This window comes from Colias philodice, chromosome 16, assembly GCF_061535455.1.
Source record: "Colias philodice isolate Cphi_HAF_F1 chromosome 16, ilColPhil1 Martin Lab GWU primary, whole genome shotgun sequence".
In the NCBI taxonomy this organism is placed as follows: domain Eukaryota; kingdom Metazoa; phylum Arthropoda; class Insecta; order Lepidoptera; family Pieridae; genus Colias; species Colias philodice.
The window spans coordinates 665,207-692,043 of NC_143101.1; the positions used below are offsets into that span (position 1 = coordinate 665,207).

At 34.4% G+C, this 26,837-nt stretch overlaps 4 protein-coding genes and 1 long non-coding RNA gene across 6 annotated transcripts in view; 2 read left to right on the top strand and 3 right to left on the bottom strand.

Annotated features, from left to right (window-relative positions):
- The window catches only part of Eps-15 (Epidermal growth factor receptor pathway substrate 15), a 34,334-nt gene extending 26,799 nt beyond the window's left edge, over nt 1-7,535 (top strand). For both annotated transcript variants that reach the window (XM_089704998.1, XM_089704997.1), the window contains 5 exons: nt 660-815; nt 1,964-2,107; nt 2,554-2,643; nt 3,211-3,414; nt 5,771-7,535. In XM_089704998.1, coding sequence (XP_089561124.1) covers nt 660-815; nt 1,964-2,107; nt 2,554-2,643; nt 3,211-3,414; nt 5,771-6,541 — 1,365 coding nt within the window. In that variant the 3' untranslated portion in view covers nt 6,542-7,535. The remainder of the gene's footprint in view (nt 1-659; nt 816-1,963; nt 2,108-2,553; nt 2,644-3,210; nt 3,415-5,770) is intronic.
- Nucleotides 1-26,837, bottom strand: part of LOC149481399 (uncharacterized) — a 91,160-nt gene that overhangs the window by 13,804 nt on the left and 50,519 nt on the right. The gene's annotated exons all lie outside the window — the stretch shown is intronic.
- LOC149481401 (uncharacterized) lies at nt 10,411-12,505 on the top strand. Its single transcript, XR_016316816.1, has 2 exons — nt 10,411-10,571; nt 10,978-12,505. It is a non-coding gene; the product is annotated as an uncharacterized LOC149481401 (long non-coding RNA).
- Nucleotides 16,319-18,465, bottom strand: LOC149481402 (uncharacterized). Its single transcript, XM_089705101.1, has 4 exons — nt 18,364-18,465; nt 17,279-18,040; nt 16,923-17,153; nt 16,319-16,595 (listed from the first exon to the last, which is right to left on the bottom strand). The coding sequence occupies exons 1-4, from the start codon at nt 18,385-18,387 to the stop codon at nt 16,413-16,415; spliced, it is 1,200 nt and encodes a 399-aa protein (XP_089561227.1). The 5' UTR covers nt 18,388-18,465; the 3' UTR covers nt 16,319-16,412.
- On the bottom strand, nt 21,114-25,103 carry LOC149481403 (uncharacterized). Its single transcript, XM_089705102.1, has 4 exons — nt 24,855-25,103; nt 22,378-23,139; nt 21,922-22,152; nt 21,114-21,365 (listed from the first exon to the last, which is right to left on the bottom strand). The coding sequence occupies exons 1-4, from the start codon at nt 24,873-24,875 to the stop codon at nt 21,183-21,185; spliced, it is 1,197 nt and encodes a 398-aa protein (XP_089561228.1). The 5' UTR covers nt 24,876-25,103; the 3' UTR covers nt 21,114-21,182.

Genomic DNA, 26,837 nt, shown 5'->3' on the forward strand with positions numbered 1-26,837 from the left:
GGTACTTGCGTGTTCATCAGCTGGTCGTCAGCTGTGTGCTAGATTGATTATTTCACAGTACACATAAATTCAGTTCGTGATAACACTGTGGCACACGCGTTTTATAACTAACTTTTAAAATTAGCACTTTTTAATTGCGTTTACACGATTAATAAATTATAAAACTCAAAAATTAACGGGAGCTAACTGACACTTCTAGTGGCTGACATTCCAATGAGGGATTTTGAATGAGGGATGAGGGAATGAGGGAATGAGGGATTTTGAATTTTGTTGATTTATGAAAACAGCGGTCGAAGGGTCGTATTGTATGTGTGATTGACGGATGGAGAAGCAGTTGATTGAATGATGTTGGAATATTATGCTTACTACAAGCGCATACATACTTGTTGTTATTTATATATATGTATAACTATTTATTAACGTGATAACGTTCTTAAAATCGTTTTAGTCGGGTGACATGTTCAGAAACTTGTGTCACACCAAAACCTCACGAGCGCGATCGCAGGTATAACGAGAGAGAGACGGACCGATCTCCCGTCTCATCTCGAGCGCTGCCACCAATAAGACGTTATCACGTAAACATCTCGATCGTAAACCGACTTTACAGACAACCATTTTTTTCTATTCTTTATAAATTTATATATTGTTGGTCGTTCCAGATGAATATAAAGCTGAACCACCTGGAGGACCAGCACCGCTCGCTGACGGCGGCGCTGCAGGCGCTGGAAGCAGGTGGCGCTGGTGCTGCAGCGGTGCTCACCCTGCAGCCGCAGTTCTCGCGCCAGCACCTGCAGCAGCTGGTGCGCGGCGATGAGGTACCTTTCTTTTTAAGCTATTGCATAGCTTCTATCGCGGGCCTTGAGCGCGGGGACCGAATCCAGAAATTCCGTAACGAAAAAACCTCACGCTCCCCACTACGACGGGCTCGGAGGTGTGGCTTGAAGGCATAGCATGCAATAGCTTTACCGCGGCAGTCCCCGAGTGCCACACGTCTTTTTTTTTTTGAAGTGAAAACTTCTTTAGAGGCGTTGAGCACTTTTTCTGTAATAGGTATAAAATCTTAAACTCGCGTCAGGACAAGTGACCTGATCGAAAAAGCGTAAGACGGATACCATTCCAAAATATCAAACATGCTCAACGTTAATAATCAAGTTTTCACTTCTGCCGGCACTCCCCCAGTGCAACCCGTCTTTTTTTTAAGTGGAGAAATCTTGCATAGATACCCACGGCCTCCGGGGAAGGGGCCGTGGGTTATGTCGGATTCCTACCGACCAAAACCCCACTGTGTTCCGTCAAGCCGCATCAACGACGGGGCCACGGGTATGGTAGAATTCGTCCGTGATCCCATCAGCGGACGAGGTAGGTACCTGCAGGTGTTCAGTTTGGTGCTGCAAAGTGTTAAGCCTTGTATCCACTTGAGCATGCTCAGGCGAATGAGCGGCTCATTTGGCCGAGCCGTTCATTCGCCTGAGCATGCTCAAGTGGATACAAGGCTTAACACTTTAACGGCTTTAGTCTCGTAATGCGAACCAGAACACGAAGGACGAGAACGGTACTAAGCAGACAGAAGGTGCCCAGATTAGTCACCGCGTCGCAGGTACTTGTGATATATTTCATAGACTGTCTAAGGCCATTCTCCCATTACGATACGCACAGGCGATTCAAGTATCCTGCAAGTCTCGGCCGCGGAGTATCTCACATACATTTGTATGTAGGCTCGCACACTACGCTACCGGTACAATGTATGTGAGATATTATATCGCAATGGGAGAATGGCCTAACATTTATATTCGCAGCTCCGCTTGTCGCGCCATCTTTGGCTTTGGCCAAGCGGTTGCGTGCGTGGGCAGAAAACAATTAAAAGCAGAAATGGTATCGTAGACTGTTAGAAATTCTGTTCCTTCGAGACGGATGTAATTATCACATATCGTTGTGGCATTTTTCAAAATTAAATACATTACAGGACGAGGACGAATTCTCGAAAGCGGACTTCAGTACAATGAACGGCACGGCGAACTTCGGCTCGGACCCGTTCAAGGACTCGGCCTTCGCCCCCGCGGCCGCCGCCAACGACCCCTTCGCCCCCGCTGGGGCTAAACCTGTGCAGGTATTATATGGATTATTAATAACTAGCTGTATCCCACGGTTTCACCAGCGTAAATGGGTGATCTTATGAACTATTGGAATAAAAATTAACTGGAACAAACAGACAGACAGACAAAAATTGTAAAAGTTACTATAAATGTGAAATAATAAAATTTTTGACACCGTAATATAATTATTTTCCATTTGATATTGTAAATCGCGAGATTGCAGCCTGTTGATAAAATACCTAGATTATTTAGTATCTGTCGTGGTAGGTCACTATTACTTAAAATATAATTATAATGTTTGATTTAAGGTTTATAGCCTTCAAATGCTTTATAATTGAGACATTTTTAAAGAATAGAAAAAATTCGATCAAGGTGGGATTCGAACCCGCGTCTTCCGCCTCGAGATCGAATTTTATCTATTCTTTAAAAAAATCTTATTAACAATAATGTAATGTTACAGGACGGTTTCGGCAGCGATCCGTTCTCGTCGAACGCAGATCCGTTCGCCGGAGACTCTTTCGCTGACAACACGCAGAAACAGAGCGATGATGTGAGTTATAATCATTATATATACTAGATTTCCGCCCGCGGCTTCGCACGCGTTTTCAAAGGAAAACCCGCATAGTTCCCGTTCCCGTGGGATTTCCGGGATAAAACCTATCCTATGTGTTAATCCAAGTTACCCTCTATATGTGTGTTAAATTTCATTGTAATCGGTGCAGTAGTTTTTACGTGAAAGAGTAACAAACATCCATACATCCATACATACAAACTTTCGCCTTTATAATAGTATTAAGATCGTACATGGTTACATCAGACGTCGTCACACGTGGTCGTGGTAGCTTGTGATCTGTATACGCAACACGTGGTCAAGTCACTCGTGGTCACATCACTCGTGGTCAAATCACACTTGATTACATTACATCAAACATGGTCACATCACTTGTGTTCACATCACTTGTGGTCAAATCACACTTGATTACATTATTTTAACGTGGTCACATTACTTCACGAGATAGTTCGGAAGCTAAATCGTGATTATAGGCTTTTAACACACCAAGAAACATTTCATTCCCTTGGCAATTTGAAAACTACATACTATAATTACGTATTCCAGGGCGCGTGGGAATCCGATCCGTTCGCGGTTCTCCACGCACCAACTCGCAACGCGAGCAACCCGGGCAACATAAGCAACGTGACCAACATGAGCAACAACAGCAACATGAGCAACAGCAACAACAGCAACATGGGCAACAGCAACAAGCGACACAAGACCCCCCCTCCCCGGCCCGCGCCACCCCGCCCCAATCCCCCGAATAAGGTATGTGTTTTGATTGAATCAAATCAAGATTTGATTTGATTTGTGTGTGTACAGGGTGGAGTTTTTAGGGCGATGTTTTTTTTTACTGTAGAAGATAGTATGTCGATTGAGACATAAATATTTATTTAACAATTTTGTTGTTATAATTACTAAATTACAAAAATTTGTCATGGTAAAATGAAGTATTTGCGGTATGTTATTTATTAAATATAATATCTTTCTATGAATTTCATCAAAAAGTGTACAACTATGACTAATATTTATTGGCTCAGAACACTTAGGATGTGTATAACATTATTTTTCTTATAATATGTCGTTAAAATTCCACCCTGTATAACCTTGTATGTACCTAGTCAAATTATTTTTCTTTTTTATATTAGAAATCGAGTCAGTTTAGACTAAATAGTTTAATTAAAGAAATAAAAAGTTTAAATTCATTTTTAGTTTATAAATTGAGATAATCCTTCTGTAATATTCACATTTAAATTAGGGACAGTTCAAAAAATTCAAGTAGCATCAAATTTTATACTTATTTATTTAGAATTTTATTTAATACGAATTTATTTTCAGATTATGTTTAATAGCTTCAAGCCTCGTTTTATCAATAGATTTGGATGATTTCTATAGCTAATTATTATTTTATATTTCTATATTTAACGCAGCAGAGAAAGTAAAATTAAATGTACGTAAAGCTTTGCTCGAATAATGCACGTCTTTGGTGTTGAGAATGGCATTTGTATGGATTGTCGACGTGCTTTTGATAAACCGTTTTTTAATGTTATTGTCGGAATAACCTATAAAAATAATACGTTTTGTATGTACTTTGCTATTGGTATAATTTACCAGTGATAAAGACAAGTAAGGGCCGATTTTTCAATGCTTGGATAAAATTTATCCGTCCAATAAAGTATTACACGATATTAAAATGTCACGTAAACTGCCAAATACAGGCAATTAGAATACGTTTTTAAAATGGTAGTTTTATACATTATTCGACGAATAAGTTTTAACCAAGGTTTGAAAAAGCAGCCCTAAATCAAATTAAGTTAACATTTAAGTAAAATTATAAGCCAATTGTAGAATTTCGCGAAATTCTTTATTAATATTGTAGAAATACGCGCGTGACATTATAAAAAAAATATAGCAAATAAGTTAAAACAAGACGTATGCTTATCATAAATTCATTTTTAAATAAGGGTTGAAAGTTTGAAGTCACATAAAAAAATAAAGAAAAATACATCTTATTTCACAACATAAAAAATACAGTATTTAATTTGTTATTTAAAAAATATATTTCCTTCTAAAAATACAAAGATTCAAATTTGAAACATCAGTAGGAATCGATTAGGTTATTCCGGCATATAATATTGGTCCTTCGAGCCGGATACGTTATATATCACGATTTACTTTCTCTGTTGTGTTAAATGCCATTCTCGTTTTTAGTGTGCACACATGTCGACATACGCATGATTTTATATTTTAGTTTTTTTACGTTGCCTTAGATTTATGATTTGTAGATTTTTTTTTATTTAAAACGTTATTTTTTGTATTTTTTTTCGACTGAGCTTCAAGCTTTGTTGGGACAAGCATTTGATTTGCCATTTGTTTTCATTTGCATGTATCTTTCGAGAGCTTGCTGTTTTTTATATTTGTCTTGCCAGTTGTATGTATTTATTTTTTGTTTTATTATATAATATTTATATATGTTAAAACTATTATCAATAACAATTTATAAATTCTGTCAGTGTTTTGTAAATATTTTTTCAATATTTCTGTATATTGTGACGTTAAGTATAAACTTTAGAGAAGCGTAACAATTAACTTGTATCTTATCATGTTTTGAGATGATGAGAATACTGTCAGTCTCACAGTGTATATTTTTTACTCAAATGTAGTTTTTTTTATTTATGAATAGAATCTTAAATATTTATAATATTAAATTACTGTTATTTTTATAGTAAAGTTAGACAATTATTTGAGTATTTAAAAGCATTTAATCTGTCTTTAAATTAAAAGATATTTTATGCCTTTCTGTAGTAGAAGGGCCGAACATAACTATTAGTCAAATTACAATTATAAAATAAATACAGCGTAATAAAATATAGCGTCAAAAATTACCATCTTACGTCACGATATACGCAATCTTGTGCGTCATACCATCGTACCACACACTAACATTCGCTAACCACGGCTCGTGTGCTTGTCCCCACATTGCAGCGCTAAGCGGACGGCGGCGGCGACATGTGCGTACACAACCCCCCCCCCCACACCCCTTCACCCCCCCTTTATCCCCCCTTACACCCCCCACCCCCCACACACGTACCTCACCCCCTCACTCACACACTTTGTTGACCAGACCGACCGCAAACCGCTCGACTTCACGGAGGACCCCTTCAAAGACTACAGATACGAAGATCCGTTCAATATAGAGGACCCGTTCGCTGACGTCACGGATTCCAAGCGCGATCCCTTCGCTCGGTCTACATCTGTGGCTGGTTTTGAAAAAGATGACTTCTTCTCCCCGTCTTCCAATTTAAATGGAACGTTCTCGAAGCCGGAACGTATCAGCGGCCGAGTTTCAGCGCCCCCCGTCGCCTACGATCCCTTCACTAAAGCGACAAATAATAACGACTCGTGGGCCGCCTGGCCCAATGATAACTGGCTGCCAGACGACGCGTGGAACAAACCGAGCCAATCCAAACCAGACGCTTGGGCCACAGACACTAAAAACGTAGACTCGAAAACAGACAATTGGGCGAACAAAACGACAGACAACTGGGCGAGCAAAACTGACAACTGGGCGACGGAATGGGGCACAGATACGAACAAAAACCTCAATGAAACGTGGCCGACCAACACGCTGCCCAGTAAGAAGGAAAAGTCGCCGAAACCGGTGAAATACGCAAAGTCCCTTGTACACACGATAGGCGGGATCGGGCGGACGAAGCAAAAAGATAAGAAGAAATCGAATGAAGCTCGAAGCGTTGAGTTCCTACCGTCTGAAGAACAGCAATGGGCCTGGGCTGCTGCTGAATCTAAACGGCTTGAAAACGAAGCAGAAGCTAGAAGACGGCAAGAGGAAGCCGAGTTACAGCTGGCTTTAGCACTTTCCAAACAAGAGAAGTGACCCTCGAGATGGGCCCGCGGCAAATGGTCTGGCTGGCTCTAGGGGATACCGGGCGAAAGCACAGCAAAAGTTCTCTCGAGTTCTTGCGGTGTCGTGTCTTGCCTCAGAGGGACCCTTACGAATTTCTCATTTTATTCGACGCAATGTCGGATCGATCATTCCAGAGTATTGGCTTTAGCTGTAGGATTACCACTAGTCATATCCCTAAATTTGTCTCTGGGCGTCTTTGGCAGTGTGCATTTATTTACTGTCGAGTTAAAATATAGGCGGGATTAAAAATTTCTGCTTATGGCCTAATTGTTATGTACATGTACAACCCATTTAGCTAGAGTGTATCCGATTAATAATTTTGTTTTACGCGTCGGTCGTATGTGTCGATGTTTATTTATTGATATTATATTATTACCGTTATGTTAGGTAGCTATTTTGTGGAGGTGTTACTGATGAACGAATGCATACATACAGATTATACAAATCTTAAATTAATTTCTACTTATTTGAAAAACATTGCATTTTAACCCAGTAACGTTGTTGGTTTTAACTCAATTTATACATATATGCATTCGTTCAATTGTGATTCACTTTCCGCTAGTTTTAATTATTATTAATTATTTTGTATATAAAGAATATTATTTATATAAATTCAGTTTATATTGCCGTGTGGTTTTTCATGTAATAGATTATAGAACACTCCAGAAGTTTGTCAGTTTTTTCATTCATTTTAATTTTAAAATATAAGTATAATCTGTTCGATGTTATTATGAAAAACTATACGGCGTGTGAATAATTGCATTTTATTGTATGATTGTTGATTCATTTTAAATGTATGATGTTGAATGTTATTTTATCGTATCATTTTTTTAAGTAATTTGATAATTTTTAAAAAGAATAATGCGCAAAAGTTGCTTATTAACAAGGTGCAAAAAAGTATGCTTCTATTGCAAGTTTTGATAGTCCAAAATCGACTTTATTTCGTTTACATAAGCGTTATTTTTGTAATTTATCAATTTTAAACTTTATGCAGTACTATTAAAGCTTGCAATAGAATAAATACTTAAATAATGTATACAAATTCTGCTTCTAACTCAACGTAATCCTATAACGCCCAAAGATATGGAAAACTGTATAACCACCGAACAATCAAATAAATACGAGATTGGTTATTTATTCTAAGAGGTGCAATTGAGCAATTGATTTGCTGTCCCTTTCTAAATGATAGCGAGTGAACGGGATGTCACCACTGTATCTTAAACTATTGGATATTGAGGAATATTTCTGTATTTGGGACACATATCAGCTAAATATAGTGTTTAAATAGAAACTGATATTTAACTGCAGTCTAACTATATGAAACAGGAAAAAAAATGATCGATTTTCATAAATATCCAATAGTTAACACATTGTACTTTTTCATTAAATTGATTCATTTTTCATTTCATAATCAAATGTATTAATATTAAGGGTAAGGCTATTGGGAATTTAGTCAGTTTGAAATTTGAGTGAAAGAGAGAGAAAGCCTGTTTCTCGCTCCAGTATAGGACAGTTTTTGCATGATAGAAAGAGACAGATAATGGCCCCCAACCACACTTTTAACTCATACGCCTTCCCGTAACATTTATATGCCGTTGTAAATGTCGAGTCTCCCAATATGTAATCGTTAATACTCTTGCTAATTATAAGCTGTGGATAATAGATAATAAAATATTGAATACTTATGCGTTCACTATGTTTAATGTTAAACTTTCTTACCAGAATGGTAGTTAGCTTGATAGCTATGTAGATTTACACGCTTATGTGCGCACGGGCCGTAAGTCGTCTGGTACAATAACTATATACTAGTGTTGCACGCTTGCTGAGACATGACTACCAAAAACTACCAAAAATTACTAAAAAAAAAAAATTACTACTAAAAGCTACCAAATTCCACGTTGGCAACCCTATTGTGTCTCCGCAAGCCTAGTGGTTAGGTTAATTGTAAACTTGTAACTATTAAATACCAACGTGTTTATGGGTATTATCCTAATGTTGTTATCTCTTTCTTAGGCGCTGTTGTTTGTATTCGGACTGCGCGGACGCAACTTTAATTTAGTATTGCCAGTATTTAAAAATCGAATTATCGCTTAAATTATGTTCTAATATAAGATTTATGACGGTCGAGTTATAAATTATGTCAATTTATGTTATTTTTTGAATAGGGTAACAATATAACGGTCCGCGTAGCCCGATCGATCCTTGTCTGTTAACAAAATAATGTATCTTTTCAATGATAGCGAATAATATATTATTTCTCAACGTTGACGTGTATATGTGTATTTAAAGCTATAAATAAATTTGATATAATATAAATAAAGGAAACGCTAAGGTGTCCGTACATTACATTTTCCATGGTTTTTCTTTTACCCGTTTTTATATTGTCTTCTCCCTTACACACATGATGATACATTTACGTAATTTTATAATTGATAATAATCATACAAAGACATAAGTAAACAATTTATTTATTTTTCAATTATTTATTTATTTTTGTAATTTTCCAAATACTTCGATGGAAGTAAATAATAAAAAACAATTTATTTTCTTATCATGTTTTTATATGAGTTTAAATAAAAATGTGATGTTCGGATTGAGTTCAACATGACGATTCGCGGAACTTATCCACTTGACCACTTATTTCATATTACATTAATTTTAAATGTCCCAATAATTTAATTAACTGAAAAATAACAAATGGCTGCTCAATTTAAAAACTCTATTTCTCCTGAGCATTGTTGCCATAAATCTAAAGTATCACAAATGTTGTGATGTTAGTAAAAAAAAAAAAAAATGCTTTAATTACTGTGTTCTTATTACTGCGAAATGCCTAAAAATTTGGCTTCCACAATATTTAATTGTGCCTTCTCTACGCTTCTCTTAATGTAAGTATTTTGTTTTTGTTCTATTGTATTTTTTATTTCAACCGCGCGCCTTAGCCTGCCTCCTTTATGGTAAAAAGTTACGCTTAGCTCAATATTTACCGACAATATCGATTTTTATAAAGAATTTTAGTCCTCTCATGAGAATAAGGACACGTGCAAGTCATCAGTTTTTAATTCACATATTTTCATAAATATTACATATTATTATCTGCCTTTAGTAATATGTATTTACAAGTATTATATTCAAAGTGATATAATTATTTGGTACTATATGTTTACTTCTTTACAGTTTATTCTATGTAACACCTTGGCCACGGACACCGGCGGCGCGACCGACGGCGCGACGGGCGGCGCGGCAATTCGCGCGGCGCGGTAAGCATGCCACGGGCAGTTGCGTTCGCCGCCGCGACCAGTGTAGACGAGGAGACGAGATGGCTTTATCAAAGTTAGCTCGACGTTGTTTGGAGAGTAGCAGCTTTTTTGCTCAAGATTTAATGTTTGGAAGATATAGTGGAGTACACGAATTAAATAGAAATCGTGTTACAGACGGAGAATTCCACCAAAAATATGAAAAATATAGGCATGATGAAAAATTATGTTGCGGGTGGCTAGACTTCCAAATAGCTGGTCTAGCTAGAATTTCTGCAATAAAAGCTTCCGTCTCCATTTTCGCGAAAAAAAAACAAACTATTTTAAATTAAGTTCGCTCCGGGAGTAGTCGCCGCGTCTGCCGCTCGACTCCGTGGCCTGCGCCGTAATAACTCATACATTTGTTTCGATCGCTAGTCGTGCCGCGCGATTCGCTCGGGGAAATTCGCCGGTCGTCTCGCTGGTCGCCGCTGCGCGTGGCATGCCCAGTACATTTCCATACATTTGATTCATTCGCAAGACGCGCCGCCAGTCGCGCCGCGCGAATTTTCGCTATAGCGAATTGTCCGTGGCCAGCACGTAAGAGCAACGAAACATGTTAAATTATTGTTACGTGGTTTTATTATTGTTCAAAATTAAATATTTTACGTAATGTGAGTATTTAGATTCATTAGTCATCAAGTTTGTTTGCCGTTGATATGAAATATTTTATTAGCTAAAATTATGTGCTATCTTCTATACAGGGTGTCCCGCTCTTGGTATACTAAGCGCGAAGGAACTTGTAGTTTTGCATACACTGATCACGTAAAAAATACTTTAAAAAAAAATTACGTCTAAAATTTTTTGCTAAATTTTTCCTGAAAATCCATGTTTTCTTCTCTAGCTTCGCGCAGCCGGCATATAACGCTTCTCTAATATGAGCATTTTATCTATGAAAACATAATCTTAAACGATAGCTCACGTGCTGGTGGCAAAGTTGGGCGGCTCGCTTGTTATGGGTGTACACATAGAGTTTTAAGAATTCATCTATTTGAAAAAAAAAATGCATCTGGAATTTTTTAATTATTTTTTACGTACTCAGCGTATGCAAAACTATAACTTCCTAGGCTCCTTTGAGCTTAGTATACCAACAGTGGGACACCCTGTATATAGTTGCCAGTGTAAAAAAGTCCAAATAGTAGTATTTAGTAGAAATTGTTCATTAATCATATCTGAATAGCTTTTAGCAGATGATTTGTATTTAGACGAGATTAAAAACTGTCCCATAGATTTTTTATTAAAGTGATTTAAAATTAACAATCGGCACAGTACAAAATGAATGTTCGTAAATTATGAATCACATTTATGTTAATCAAATGCTATAAATTACAAAAGGAACGTGTCCATTATATATTTGCATAGAATATTGTCAGGCATCATATTTTATTCATCATGCGAAGTAATTTTGCAGTTTCGTATAGATCATATTTATAATAATGCAATGCGTATGCGCAAATTGTTTTGATAATATGTTTTTGTTAAAGATTTATGGCATACCATTGCTGATTTGAATTTTAACGATTTCTGTTTAAAACGTTATCCATCTTAGTTTAGGCGGATTATCCTTAAGTACAATCACTTCATATCATGCGTAATTAAAACAGATCGTATTTGAAATATAGCGTTGTGTGTAGATGATTATATTGCTAGTTATCTAGTTAGTGTAAACTTCAGTTGTTAAATTACATTATATTTTGAATTAATGTCCTTCCTATAACAAACTATGATGTTAAATTATTGTGTTGTCTATTTGTTTAAAGTTTTATAATATTTATATTTTGTTGGATCATGCTGATACACTTGTAAATGTAGGTATTAGCTATGTTCGTAATATGGACCGTTATATGTATACAATAATTGTAATGCAATGCTCATTACGATTATTATAATATGATTGACTTATAGTGTGCTAACGAGATCATAAAATCATGTGTAATTTACTACCATATCATGAGTAATGTTACATGTTACTTACTTTTTTGCATCTAGCATAAATGATATCGATGTGGGTACAAATAATTCGTACTATGTCGTATAGTTGAAAGTTTTTAAGAAGTTGTGAATGTAAGTAGTGTAGACATGTTGAAGTCTGTTTATATCGTACGCGTTGGCGAGATGTGGGCCACCGCTTTCTATCCTATATGTGTTGCTAGTACAAAAATGTATCAATTTCTACCATTGTGTCTGTGTTGCCAATAAGCAAATATCTTCCGTAATCATTGTTTTATATTTCTGTAACGTTGTCACGACCAAGTAAATGTTATGTATCGATTGTGGGTAGAATTAGATGCACTTACGTAGGCTCATTGTGGAATTTTATAAGACGTTTGTTAGATTATTTATGGCAACATAATTTAGAAATGTCATTGTAACCTAGAGATGTCAATTTAAGCTATAGTTGTGCTGACAGCTCGGTTTGTACTTGAAACGATAGCTTTAAAGCGACGAGGGCGACAACTATAGCTTGAATGACTGAAATTGAACATTTTTTTGATGACTGAGTTTTGTTAATTTTTGTATGTTTGAAGAAAGCCGGTCAGCTAGATAGGTTCCAGCGTATCACAAGTTGTATGGCACTGTACTGTACCTCTATTAATATGAAAATATTTCCTGATAAAATAAAAGGGAAGCATACTGAATACACCTTTGTTTTATTTATACCCTTACACCTTTAGGATTCTACTAGAGCGAGTAATATTCACAATATAACTTACAGAATATACTATGTAGAAATATGTATAGTAACTACAAAGTAAAAAGTCAGTCCTATTACATCCTTTTTTTTTAAGTGGGGAAATCTTGCATAGATAGACGGCCTCCGGGGAAGGGGCCGTGGGTTATGTCCTACCGACCAAAACCCCACTGTGTTCCGTCAAGCCGTATCAACGATGGGGCCACGGGTATGGTAGAATTCGTCCGTGACCCCATCAGAGTCCTATTACATCCTAAGGAATATTATAAATGCGAAAATAACTATCTGTCATCTTTTTTTCACACCTGAACCCCTGAACCGATTTGAATGACAAATTCCTTACTACGTATAGATATTGCTTGAGATCTGAGAAAGGGCATAGGATAGGTAGATATATTTATCCCGGAAATCCTTCGGGAACGGGGACTATATAGTTTTTTCTTTGACTACCCGAGCGAAACCGCGGGCGGAAAGCTAGTTTTAAATAAAATCATAATGTGATATTTGCAAGTTTTCAGAAGCCATGGTAATATTATAGAGATCGATGTGGGTTCGAATCCCGTTTTTCAATACATATTACGTTTTTTTAATAAAATTATTGCAAGTAGTAGCCTACCAACGTAGGAAGTACCAACTTAACTGTGATATTTTGCCAGCCAAAATTCATATTTTGATTTCTTAGTATCAAAACAGTATAGAAAACTTTTTTTAAAGGTATCATCTGTAAGTATTAAATCCAATTGAATGGTGGATGAAATAGGGGATTTGTCTACAAAACTTTAGTGATATATAAAATTATAACCACAGCTCTAAGAATGTTGCACATAGCCTGAAGATTTTTAGAAACAAAAGCAAAAATAAAATCTTAGCTTAGCAGATTAGACACAAATTTATAGATAAATACTATTAATTAATATCGATTACCATCTGTTTATTGCTCGCACGCGTTTATAATTTTTCTACTTTAGTGGATTATTAATAATGCGAATTGGATGATTAATAGATATAAATCTGGTAGGTATATACTTACGTAAGCTTACGTATTAATATTTCAATTGTTTACCAAATATATGTCGGTATGTAACGAATTAAACATTGGCAATAATAACAACAACGGGTTCACGTTTTATATTGAGATAATTTTTTTAAAGAATAGAAAAAAATTCGGTCACGAGGCGGGATTCGACCCCCGTCTTTCATGTCACCGTAGCGATGCTTGACCATTCAGCCACCCGTGATCCCACCCATGATCCCACCCAATTTCTTCTCTTTCATGCATTTTGACCAAACGAACATAGAGCTAGAGCAAGAACGTTCTCAATTAGCCTAGTGTTAAGTTTTATTCTAGCAATTTGATTTAATTCATCTCGTATTTCGTTTATTTCTGAAGTCTGAAAAGAGGACATAACACACCAATGTTAAAGATGATTATCCTAATTTTTTTTATTTGAATTTGTTACTAGGAAGTGTTTTGAAATGAGGCATTTAAAAATTTCCTGTACTTATAAGATATTATATGCAAAAGTGATAAGATATTTGTTGTTGTTTTATATTACAAATTATTAATTTCCAGAAGATACTAGTAGATAACTTGCGCATCGGTCATTTAATACTGCTATCTGATTCTCTGTACCTAGATTAGTTAAATTAATTCTTTACTGTACTTTTCCACAAATCGTCAAACAAGGTAAAATATTATAAAATAAAATTTTACTATCTATTAATTACTTTTTGGTGCTATTTTTTTATTTTGATGTAAGGTACGTCACTCTCACAAATAAAACGAATCTAGTAACATCACTTGCATAAAAATACGACAAGCCGTTAAAACTACGGCGCGGCGTGATAAAGAAATATACATACACTTGAAAACCACCCTCGTTTTGTCGCAGGCGGGGAATAAAAGAGCGTGTGTGCCGAGCACACGTGTCAGAAGTGAAACTTCTTTAGCAAGATTTAAAGATAGCAAAATCGTCGCCTTGCTCCATGACGTGATCGCATCGCTATAACGCGACCTTAAAATTTTACTCTCAACGCGCCTAAACAAGTTTCACTTCAAAAAGTGGATTCTCCTCCACACTCTATTATTTAAAAAAGTGACAGTGATTCAGCTTCTTTATTATTAACTAGCTTACCGCCGGCGGCTTCGCCCGCTTTGTCTAAAACCTAATAAATTATGTTACTAAAACCTTCCTCTTGAATCACTCTATCTATTAAAAAAAAACCGAATCAAAATCCGTTGCGTAGTTTTAAAGATGTAAGCATACAAAGGGACATAGGGACAGAAAAAGCGACTTTGTTTTATACTATGTAGTGACTAGCTGCGCTTCGCGGTTTCACCCACGCGGCTCCGCTCCTGTTGGTCTTAGCGTAATAATATATATAGGCTTCCTCGATAAATGGGCCATCTAACACCGAAAGAATTTCTCAAATCGGACCAGTAGTTCCTGAGATTAGCGCGTTAAAACAAACAAACAAACTCTTTAGCTTTATAATATTAGTAGGTAATTAGTAGGTATATAGATTAGTATAGATTTCAACTGCAAGACGACAAATTTCGTTTCCCAGAAACGATTTTATGTTGTATGATGTAATGGTATTAAAAGGAGGACTATACAATGTTTAATTTACATAGCCTTCGAATAAATTATTATTATACCTATATTCCCTATCGGTTTAGAAAGTATAGTTTGGAACCACGGCACGTCCATCAGTCCGTGTTACAAAATATATCCTGAGCAGTTCCCAGAATTAGTTTTCCTCAATTATTTTAGCCAAATATTCAAAGTTACGTTTTAGATTTATAATTTATACTTAATATTATAAAGCTGAAGAGCATGTTTGTTTGTTTGACCGCGTTAATCTCGGGAACTACTGGTCCGATTAGAAAAATTCTTTCGATGTTAGATAGCCCATTTATCGAGGAAGGCTATATATATCATCTCGCTAAGACCAACAGGAGCGAAGCACTGCGGGTAAAACCGCGGAGCAGAGCTAGTATGTAGATAAATAAGCTTCCTGTTATTGATTGGAAAGATCAGGATGTGTGGAAGTAATAAAAGAGATTTTATAGACAAAAATATATTTACAACAAATAATACACTTACAGCTTAAATAAATACTGTTGTTGATATAAGCCTAAGGTCTTTACAACATATTCATTACATATTACTACTTTCTTGGAAAGGTCACAGCCAGTAGACAGCTTTTTGATATCTTCTACAGAGGTGACTTCTAAATCGTAGTTTTTAATTGTATGACTTTGTTTTATTAATATAAGATTCTATATTTATACAGGGTGTCCCACTATTGGTATACTAAGCGCGAAGGGACTTGTAATTTTGCATACACTAATCACGTAAAAAATACTTAAACAACAAAATTACGTCAAAAATTTTTTGCTAAATTTTTCCTGAATATCCATATTTTCTTCTCTAGCTTCGCGCTGCCGGCATAATATACCGCTTCTCTAATGTGAGCATTTTGTCTATGAAAACATAATCTTAAACGATAGCTCACGTGCTGGTGGCAAAGTTGGGCGGGTTGCATGTTATGGGTGTACACATAGAGTTTTAAGAATTCATCTATTTGAAAAAAAAATGCGTCTGGAATTTTATAAGTATTTTTTACGTACTCAGCGTATGCAAAACTATAACCTCCTTTGAGCTTAGTATACCAACAGTGGGACACCCTGTATATTAAGCCTTACTTAGCTACATTAGTCTTATACTTTATTATATTCTACGAGCTCCCTTATAGTAAATATGATGATGATGATAAATCTTGAATGTTTCTTATTCAGAACAAAGTCATTATTTGTCTCATTTGACTCTATTGCTAATCATGATATTTTAATTTAGAGGACGCCCATATCAATACAGTCTTGTAGAAGATCATTCATCCTTATCTTATAAGCTTCACTGGGCGTGCAAAACATATCTTTCAACTCCATATCTTCATGAATTTTCGGAATATTCTCCATTTCTACGGTTATTACCAACAAAAGTATCAGACTCATGAATAATCCGAGGGGTAGAACCTGAAAAAATATGAATAATAATTATAGAAGTCCTTACGTTACGACAGTTATACCTACCTACTACTAAAATTATCAAAATATCACGAAAAAAAAACAACTAATCGGGTGCGTATGAAATTTGACACAGCTATAGATTGAACGTACTTGAACTATATTTAGTTAAGAACGTAATATTTAGTTAAGAAGTGGTCCTGAAGCTGTTAATTTTTACATTAGGTAGCATCATTTTAGAGCGTTTAGTATCGTCCGAATGATGAAGATTAACAACCATCTAAGATCCTTCATTCTAGTCCAAGCAATACATATTACCTATAAATAAATACATACCTCCTTCAATTCAAATTCGAAGTCTTCCTTAGGATATATTTGTTTAGGATTCAAGTCCAACCTTGTTAAACATGCGCAAAGTTCATTGTAGTAATGGTCGAATGCCTTTCTGAGGTATTTGGCTCTGAATTCTTTGTCTGATCCGTTGAATAGGAAATATAAGAGATCCACTATGGGGTTACTGTGCGTCAGAGTCTGATAGTCAATTGGTATTATGTCATATGTACCATCCTGTAAAAGAGCAGAGTTCAATTTCTATTGTTTTCTAAACTAGTTATAAAAGTTTTATAAAGAGGATAGATTTGTCTTATTTATAATTAATAAACTAACTTTTGTTTAAAATATATACTACTTACCTCGTTAAATTTATGGAGTATATTGTTTGGCCGATAGTCACCATGACTTAAAATCATTCGTCTTATTGGTTTCATCATATAATCAATTTTGTCAGGTGCCATTATATTTTCTATGAAGTTTTTTAAGCGTTCTTTATATTCATCCTTCGCAGATTCTATTATTTTCATCACCATCATCCCCACACTTTCCTCCATATGCGTCATATCACTTTTCATTCTGAGCTTCTCAGTTTTTTCCGAAAACGATTTCGGATGATCAATATAAAACGCTATAGACAAGGAGTGAAGCTTCGCCAGTTGTGTCAGAGACTCTTTAGTGTAGTTCCAGTCTATAGTCTGGAATCTATCGAACATCTGGTAGCCTTTGCTTAGCAGATTTTCCATAACAATAGTTTCCTTTAAGTATTTAGAGCTGACGCCATACAATTCTGGTACTACAAGCCTGTGTTCAATAGGCACTTTATGTTTTTCCTCTATTTGTTTGTATATTTTTATGATATCTGTGTAAAATAGTATTTCTATATCGAACGCTTGAAACGGTGCGTCTGATCTAGCTTTCTCGCTTAAGAACGCGACTTTTGCGAAGATATTAATATCATCTTTGCCATGTTCTGATATTGTAGCGGTGTAAACTATACTCATAAAATTGGCTCCTACAGATGAAGACGTCTTTATGTCCAATTTGTAATTCTTATAGCCTCGTTCTTTCGCTACTTTATGAAGTCCTTCGCGCAGTGTTTCTTCTGAGTCTTTCGCTTCAATCTGCAAATGAATTAAGTGAGATGCAATTAAAACGTTAGGTTAGATAGGAATTACCTAGATTAGAGAATAATACAAAACGATTAGTAAACAGTTTTTACAGTCTTAATCATAATATTGTTTTTACTCTAAGGTAGGTATAATAAATAGCAAAGAAATCAAATAGATATGCATATTTAATAGTTACCTACAATAGCTAGCAGATTCTACAAAATGGCTGATGATCATAAACAATTAAAAATCATTAAATAGAATATAAGAGCACATAAACACACAAAAAATACTATTTAATTTTTTTAATCCACACAAAATTAAAACTAACTCACCTTTGTCTCTAGATCAGCCCCCATTTCACAAATTAATCACAAAAATAATAAAAAAAGTACGAAAGAAATTTTTGTTAAATATATGTTCCTATAGTTGACGATCGCCGACTACGACTGGCTTTAACATAACAGCAAAGTATGTGTAACGACTATTTATAAAAGCCCTATTATCGCAAGATTAAATTTATTGAATAGATTCATTTTCATATCTATATAATCGATTATGCATGAGTCAAAAAGGTCTTCAAGAATGGTATAGACATTTACGAGTAATGGGTTATTTTTAAAGAAAAACTTGGGTCACAAAAATATTGAGATGATAACAATCATCTCAACCAATATGAAACATTACTTCAATGATTACAAAATTGAAACGATGAAATAAGGAGGTATTCAAACCCGGACTGGCAGAAAGATGCGGGTTCAGATCAGGCGATCGCTATATCTATGTTCTTTAAAAATTTCTCATTTATGTAGCATTTGATTGCAGAAAAACTCAGCTTATTCTGATTTCGATCAGGACCTTTAGTATTAACTTCAAAGAGTTGCCACCCTGTATGATAAGAACAATAATGGTCACAATGTGCTACCCTGTGGTACTCCATTTTGTTTAGAATTATAATTTGATCGCTATATTCCTGTACCTTTAACGGATGTATGGAACATTTTAATCCTATGTTTACATTTATGTAGATAGCTACCCTTAGATATAGCTACCTTACCAGTTTAGGACTAGGCCTTAATCGATTGCATTTATGCAGAAGCCTATCATGGTTAATAAAGTCAAAAGCATGAGTCATGTCAAAAATCACATATTATTTTCTTATTATTTTGTTACCATGTCTATCGCTATCTTGTCAACAAATTAGTCATATTGCGCACGAGCTATCTCATTAACATTTATTTTTAACAGGCTTTGTTATTATATCATTGATTTCACTGATAATATTAAAAAACATAGATACTTATCGTAATCCGATTCATTTATAGGAAATCAGGGGCAGCTGTTCCGCGGAATTTTATTTATTTCTTATCGAGTTAATAAACATTTTTAATAAGAAACAAGATAATGAAAATTACATATAGGGAAAAGTCTGATATAGTTTAGTGGTGGGCCTGGAAAAGAGCTGAATTTTTATTTTATATTTAAAATGAAATTTGTTTCTATTATAGGGTTAGCTGAAGATTAATGCGTGTGTAAAAAAGTCAAAAGTGTTTCTAAGGTATAGAAAAATATACTTATTTGTCTAGATATTTTCTAAGAATTGCGTTCAACATCTTTTCTACTATATTTCCAATAAATTCAAAAATGAATTCAACAGCTAAGAGATTCAATTTCAATTATTTAAGATTTCGTCTTCATCTGGTTGAATCTATCTTTTTGATTGAATGAATAGCGCGTTCATTGAATCACGACATACAATTGAACGACTAGGTCAAACGTTGATTTAACAAGCGTCACTCACCGTCCAACTATATAGTTAGCGGTTTGTAAAATAGCCATTTGAACAGAGCGGATATAACGCTCGGCATATTTATTGTCTTATTACTAGCGCGTTCATTGAATGACAAACGTCCACAAGAAAACGGTTATGAGATGACGGCACCCTGCTTCGCGGGGCTCCTATTTGTGTAGTTAAAAATACAACGAACCTAACCTTACCTAACAGGCACTACCTTATCCAAAACAACGACTATGCTAAATGACGTTCAGTCAAGAAGTTGACTATTCAACATCTTGACGAGATGTCCTTTAGTAATTTAATTAAATGTCATTCAATGAACGCGCTAATCATTCAATCAAATAGCAGATTCAACTAGATGACTGCGAAATGTAGATCGAACTCGAACAGAATCCTTTTGTCGACTGGAAAGACGCCTCAGGATAAGTGGAAACAATAAAATAGATTATAAAGACAATAATATATTTGAAAAAAATATTACAAATAATACATTACAGTAGAACTGACATAAATGCTTCATCTTTGATATTGGCTATAATTAGATCAAAAAATCTTGCCAAATTAATGATAACATACTGTATATGTTAACATTCGGTTAACACACTTTTGTAAACATTATTATAATTTTTAATTTGCTTAAAATTAGTCAACTTATTTTTTAATTTTCTTAAGAAAGTTGTTAGCCAGCGGTTTCTCTTTTAGATGTACTAGATGGATGGAATGTTATGCTGTGGAAGTCTAATGACAGGACATAACGTATGGATTATTTTATAATAAGTTAATACATTTTATATGAGGTAGATAGCACTACTTTTAACTAATATTAGGTACTTTCTTAGAAAGATCATACAGCCAATAGAAAGCTTTTTGTTATCTTCTACAAAGGTGACTTCTAAATCGTAGATTTTTCTTCTTATTAATATAAGATTTATATCTTATTTTCGTGTGTTTCATTACACGCGAATATCATACATTTAGAAATTAAAGAGTTTAAAGGATTTTTAACGTGATTTATTCATTATAATGTTTACCGGACGTTTCGCACACTTTACAGCGAGCGTGGTCATGGGGAGACTAAGACGTCAAGACATATTATAACATTTTAGTCGTGACCAGTGCGAAACGGTCCGATTAATAATATAATTAATAAATTGCGTTAAAATACGTTCAAGTATTTAATTTCTTCTGTATAATATATTAAGTCTTACTTAGGTACATCCGTCTTAACTTTATTCTATTCTACTAGCTGCCTTATAGTAAAATATGATGCTTAGATCTTATATTCGAATCTTAAATGTTTTTTTGTTAGAACAATTTGTCTCATTTGGCTCTATTACTAATCTTAAATATTTTAATTTACAGGACTCCCATATCAATACAGTCTTCCAGAAGATCGTTCATCCTTATCTTATAAGCTTCACTAGGCGAGCAGTACAGATCTTTCAATTCCGTCTTTTCACTAATTTTCGGAACATGCTTCATTTCTACGGTGATTAACATTAAGAGCATCAGACTTATGAACAAACCGAAGGGTAAAACCTGGAACAATATGAATAATTATTATAGAAATACACTCTCAATACGATAAATCCTATTATTGATTTATTAATACATATTAGATTATTAGATTTATTTCTAATAGCTTTAAAAAAAAAACGAATTTTATTGTGTGTTGGTTATTTATACTTTATTTTTATATTTGCATTGTAAGTACACTACGAGGTAGGCACTTTGACAAATGAAGACTTTGAAGGCAAAGGAGGACGTACGCGCCACGTAGGCGGTGGGTATAAGGCGTGGCTGTAATAAATGTGTGTTTCTGTTATTTATATATTGGTCTACTATAATCCAAAACATTACGAAAAAAAATGTTGTGTGGTTTTATGAAACCACGGTAAAAGTGAAACTGTTCGAACGGTTCCGAACACTGCTTTGTGTAGCGCATGTCGCGTGGCGGTCGGCTGTCGAGTAGGTATACCTACTCGGCAGCCGCGATAGTGCGATACACGCGACATGCGCTACACAGACCAAAAAGTTTGAGACGATGTAATAAAAGTTTCACTTTAACAATAAATTTATATATAAAACAACATACCTCTTTTAATTCATATTCGAAGTCTTCCTTAGGATATATTTCTTCAGGATTCAAGTCCAATCTTGTTAGACATGCGCAAAGTTCATTGTAGTAATGGTCGAAAGCCTTTCTGAGGTATTTGGCTCGGAATTCTTTGTCTGATCCATTGAATAGGAAATATAAAAGATCCACTATGGGGTTACTACGAGTCAGGGTCTGATAGTCAATTGCTATTATATCATATGTACCATCCTGTAAAAGAGCAGAGTTCAATATTAATTGTTTTCTGAAAGATTTTTCTTATTTATAAAGGATAAACTAAAACTTATATAAACCAAGCATAGGCAATTTAATCGGTGGACAGAAATACAAAGCTTTCAGAAGTGTAGCCACACATATTTCCATCCATTTCGAAGATTATCTTATGGACCAAACATGAAGAAAAGTCTTTTACTTAAAATATAATATACTTCTTACCTCGTGCGATTTATGGAGTAAGTTGCTGGGCCGATAGTCACCATGGTTTAAAATCATTCGTTTTATTGGTTTCATCATGTATTCAATTTTTTCGGGTGCCATTGCATTTTCCACGAACTGTTTCAAGCGATCTTTATGTTCATCCTTCGCAGATTCTTGTATTTTCATCAGCGTCATTGCCATAGCATCTTTCATTGCGCTCATATCATTGTTCATTTTGAGATTCTTTGTTTTTTCCTCAAACTCTTCGGGCTGTTCAATAGAAAACGCTATTGATAAGGCGTGAAGTTTCGCCAGTTGTGTCAAAGACTCCTGAGTGTAGTTCCAGTCTATAGTCTTGAACCTGTCGAACATCTGGTAACCTTTGCACATCAGGTTTTCCATAACAACAGTTTCCTTTAAGTATTCAGCGTTGATGCCGTACAATTCTGGTACCACAATCCTGTGTTCAATGGGCACATTATGTTTTTCCTCTATTTGTTTATACGTTTTCATGATATATGTGTAAAATAGTATTTCTGTATCGAACATCTGATACGGTGCTCCTGCTCTAACGGTCTCGTTAAGGGCCGCGACTTTGGCGAAGATATTAATAACATCCTTGCCGTGTTCTGATATTGTAGCGGTGAAAAGTACACTTGAAAAGTTTGCTCCTTCAGATGAAGTCGGCTTTATATCTAATTTGTAATCCTTATAGCCTCGTTCTTTCGCTATTTCATGAAGTACTTCGCGTAGTTTTTCTTCTGATTCTTTCGATTCAATCTGCGAATGAAATCAGACAGATTTAATATTTTAATTTTAAAGAGTGAAGTTTAAATAACAAGTGTGTCTAATTCGTATGTAGGTTAAAATGCGTTAACTATTTGCTTTATGTGTTAACTATTTAAATTAACAACTGAGTATACTCAGTAATAAAGACGAGGCAGTGGCGTAATTGAAACTAAATTGAGTCAACAATTTTATTGGGCAGGGCCTGATTCTCATTTGTTAAACGTTGTAAGATTAAGGGCTGATTTTTCAATCCTTGGTTAAAACTTATTCGTCGAATAATGTATAAAACTACCATTTTAAAAACGTATTCTAATTGCCCGTATTTGACAGTTTACGTGACATTTTAATATTATCGTGTAATACTTTATTGGACGGATAAGTTTTATCCAAGCATTGAAAAATCGGCCCTAAAATAATGATAAGAGCATCCATATGCGGAGTATGTTAATTTACAAGTTTCATTTGTTAAAATTATCAGCGATCAGTATAACTAAGACTAAGAAAATGTAAATAAAATATTAGGAATCAGTCATCCCGAAATACCTAAATAGATCGACGTGAACGAGAAAAATGGCTACAATTTCCTTCAATTTATAATTTTGGAGCATAATTTGGACAATCGATAAATTAATTTGACCTCTAGCTCAAATTTCAATATGATTGTTCCTTATACTAACTCCAGAGGCTAATTTCTTATGATTAATCATGGTTTTGACAACGAATATCTGACGAAAATCCTTTTCAAAGAAAGTTAAATTTTTATCTAAGATTTTTCGATTTAAAGAAAAACTGTAATGACTAAATTATCTTTCTAATATTGATAACTAGCTTTCTGCCCGCGGCTTCGCCCGCTTTATCTAAAACATAATAAATTATATACTAAAACCTTCCTCTTGAATCACTCTATCTATTAAAAAAAACCGCATCAAAATCATACATAGGGACATAGGGACAGAGAAAGCGACTTTGTTTTATACTATGTAGGTAGACATGTAGTGATGTTTTCTTCATTTATCTTCTAATAATATCATAATACATATATTAAAAGTTCATTTGGATCGTTATGAACATGTGAGCTTAATAATTATTGAACAGCGATATTTCCAGACTGGAAATAATATTGCTTTAGTCTTTATACTTCATCTTTCTGTGTGTTATTTCGTATTGAGGCCGAGGCCGAATGTTTTGTAATGTTAATTTTTTTTGTAGATAATGTTAAAGTCAAAGTAATATTATCCAGAGATTCCCCGCTTTCTGAAATAAGCAAATAATAATTAAAATATTTTTTGCAGATGCTCGTTGTTATTGTAAAAATGTAAGTCTTATCATGATAAAACATCTATGTTTATGTATGGTATCTTTATTGTTTTATCATCATTTATTATAATGATATTTAACTAATGCTTAAAGATGGCAAACATTTTTTTTTGTATTAATCATAGATATGTTATTACTTTAAAGTAGGCAGAGTATATGTACTCTTCCCTTAGAGTCTAAGGGAAGAGTACATATATCTAAGGCTTAGACTCTTCCTTAGCTATGCTAAGGAAGTAAAAAATATGCAGGATCTAGAAAATAAGTGATAATGACCATAAAAAATATTTGAGTACATAAACATACATTAAAAACTATTTAAAATATTTAATATCCACATATTATAATAGATATATTAAATAAAGCGTGTATTAAAATTTAAACTTTCTCACCTTTGTCTCTTTATCAGCCATTTCACAGATAATCACAAACTAAACCAAAACAAACACGAAAGAAATCTTTAGCCAAATAAACGTTCTTACAGTTAACGATCCACGACTACGACTGGCTCTAACATAGCAAAGATTCTGCAACGATTATTTTTAGAAGCGTGAGTATCGCAAGTTTAAATACATTGAACAGATGGTATGACTCCTAAACGTCTTTAAGAATGGTAACTAGCAATGGATAAGGAACATTTGTTTTGTATGGTGCTATTTAATCTGTGACTGAGCCTCAGTTTATTCAATGATTTCAATCACGCCCTTGAGTATTAACGGTATGAGCGAGTTCGTTTTGTATTTCGGATGATGATGCATGGTGTAGATGGAGAATAAAAAATGTAATAATAGATGACCTATTGACCTATAGATAATAAATAATAATATTTACTTAGAAAAATGATAGACCAGGAGATATGTTACTAAAATTATGAAAACAATGTTAGAACTGCAGTCGGTAGATCGGCTAAACATGCAACTTTAAATTATAAATAGATTGTAGAAAAAAAAAAAACAAAATTAATGATGTAGTCAGTCTAATCAGGACAGTTCTTTGGCATATTATGATAATATATGCAGTTACATATTTTGTAAAATTAAATACTGACATGATTTAAAAGAGCAACTATGTAGTTTCTTGCCGGTCCTTCTCCGTAGATACTGCTTTCCGAATCGGTGGTAAATGTTAAAAATATGTAATGACGTTTCAAAAGTGCTTCTCGAAGAAGTCCAATTAATTAAATAAATGTTTGAGTTTGAGTTTAATATCACGCTCCACGCGAAGCGCCAACAAGTAATTCGCAAATAATACCACCATTCACCTTCGGGAAGAGCCGGTTACAATACTTGCAGTAAATCTATACTTGTATGGTTGTTGGTTTATTTTGCTCACGATGATAAGCTATTCGTATCAATACAATACCGGTTTACAACATGGAATACAGACAATAGAGGTTGCTGTATTGGGCGTTAACGTTCAATTAAAATTGAATACACGTATTACATGTGAGTGGTACAATTTATTTTTCTTGGTAATTGACAGATTTACTGACATGCATGCATTACTGAAATTATACATAAATGAGTAGAATTTCAAATTATTAAGTAAATTATCAATTAATTTACCTTTAATTGATAATTTTGAAAATACCTTTAAAGTTAATACCTAGAAATGCATTTGCATTAGCTATGCATATTTGCTGTTGCAGTTGCAGACCGTTTTTACTATAACTGTGATATGCCACAAAAGCAACTTTTCAACTACAGTTTTACGTATGCGCCGTTTGAAATGTTAACTTCTCTTGAATCATCGACATTATTATTTTATAAATTGAATTTTCATAGACATATCCATTATTTTTGTTATAATTAATGCATTGTATATAGTAGAGAATCATACATAATTACGTTACGTTGATTATTGATTTTTAATACGAATAATAATGGTCCCAATATGCTACCCTAAGGTACTCCATTCTGTTTATAATTTTTATATGACCATGTATATTTCTGTTCACTTAACGGATGTACCCCTTAGTTAAAATTAAGCAGGTAGCTTTCTTACCAGTTTAGGACAAGACCTCAAACATTGTGTTTATGTTAATGTATATCATGATTAATAAAGTCAAAAGCATGAGTCATGTCAAAACACCTATTATCTTGTTATAATTTTGATATCGAGTCTACCGGTATCTTGGCAATTAATAAGTCATATTGCGCACGAGCTATCTTATATTTAACAGACTTTCTTTTTATATCATTGATTGCAACGATCATATTATTAAAAGTCGTACTACTTATCGTAATCCGATTATTTTAAAGGTAATCAGGATACCTGTTTAGCGAAATATATAATTTTATTTCAAGCATTGCCCCGGGGTCCACGAATCTTTCCTAGAAAATTAAGATTGAATTGAACTTTCGCAAATTTCTTGC

Coding starts and splice junctions, on each gene's coding strand:
- LOC149481402 (XM_089705101.1), bottom strand. CDS start 18,387: ATGGGGGCTGATCTAGAGACAAAG. Junction 17,154..17,278: donor TACTCCATAAATTTAACGAG/GTAAGTAGTATA, acceptor GCTCTTTTACAG/GATGGTACATATGACATAAT. Junction 16,596..16,922: donor TCGAATTTGAATTGAAGGAG/GTATGTATTTAT, acceptor ATATTTTTTCAG/GTTCTACCCCTCGGATTATT.
- LOC149481403 (XM_089705102.1), bottom strand. CDS start 24,875: ATGGCTGATAAAGAGACAAAG. Junction 23,140..24,854: donor TGGCTGATAAAGAGACAAAG/GTGAGAAAGTTT, acceptor TTTCATTCGCAG/ATTGAATCGAAAGAATCAGA. Junction 22,153..22,377: donor TACTCCATAAATCGCACGAG/GTAAGAAGTATA, acceptor GCTCTTTTACAG/GATGGTACATATGATATAAT.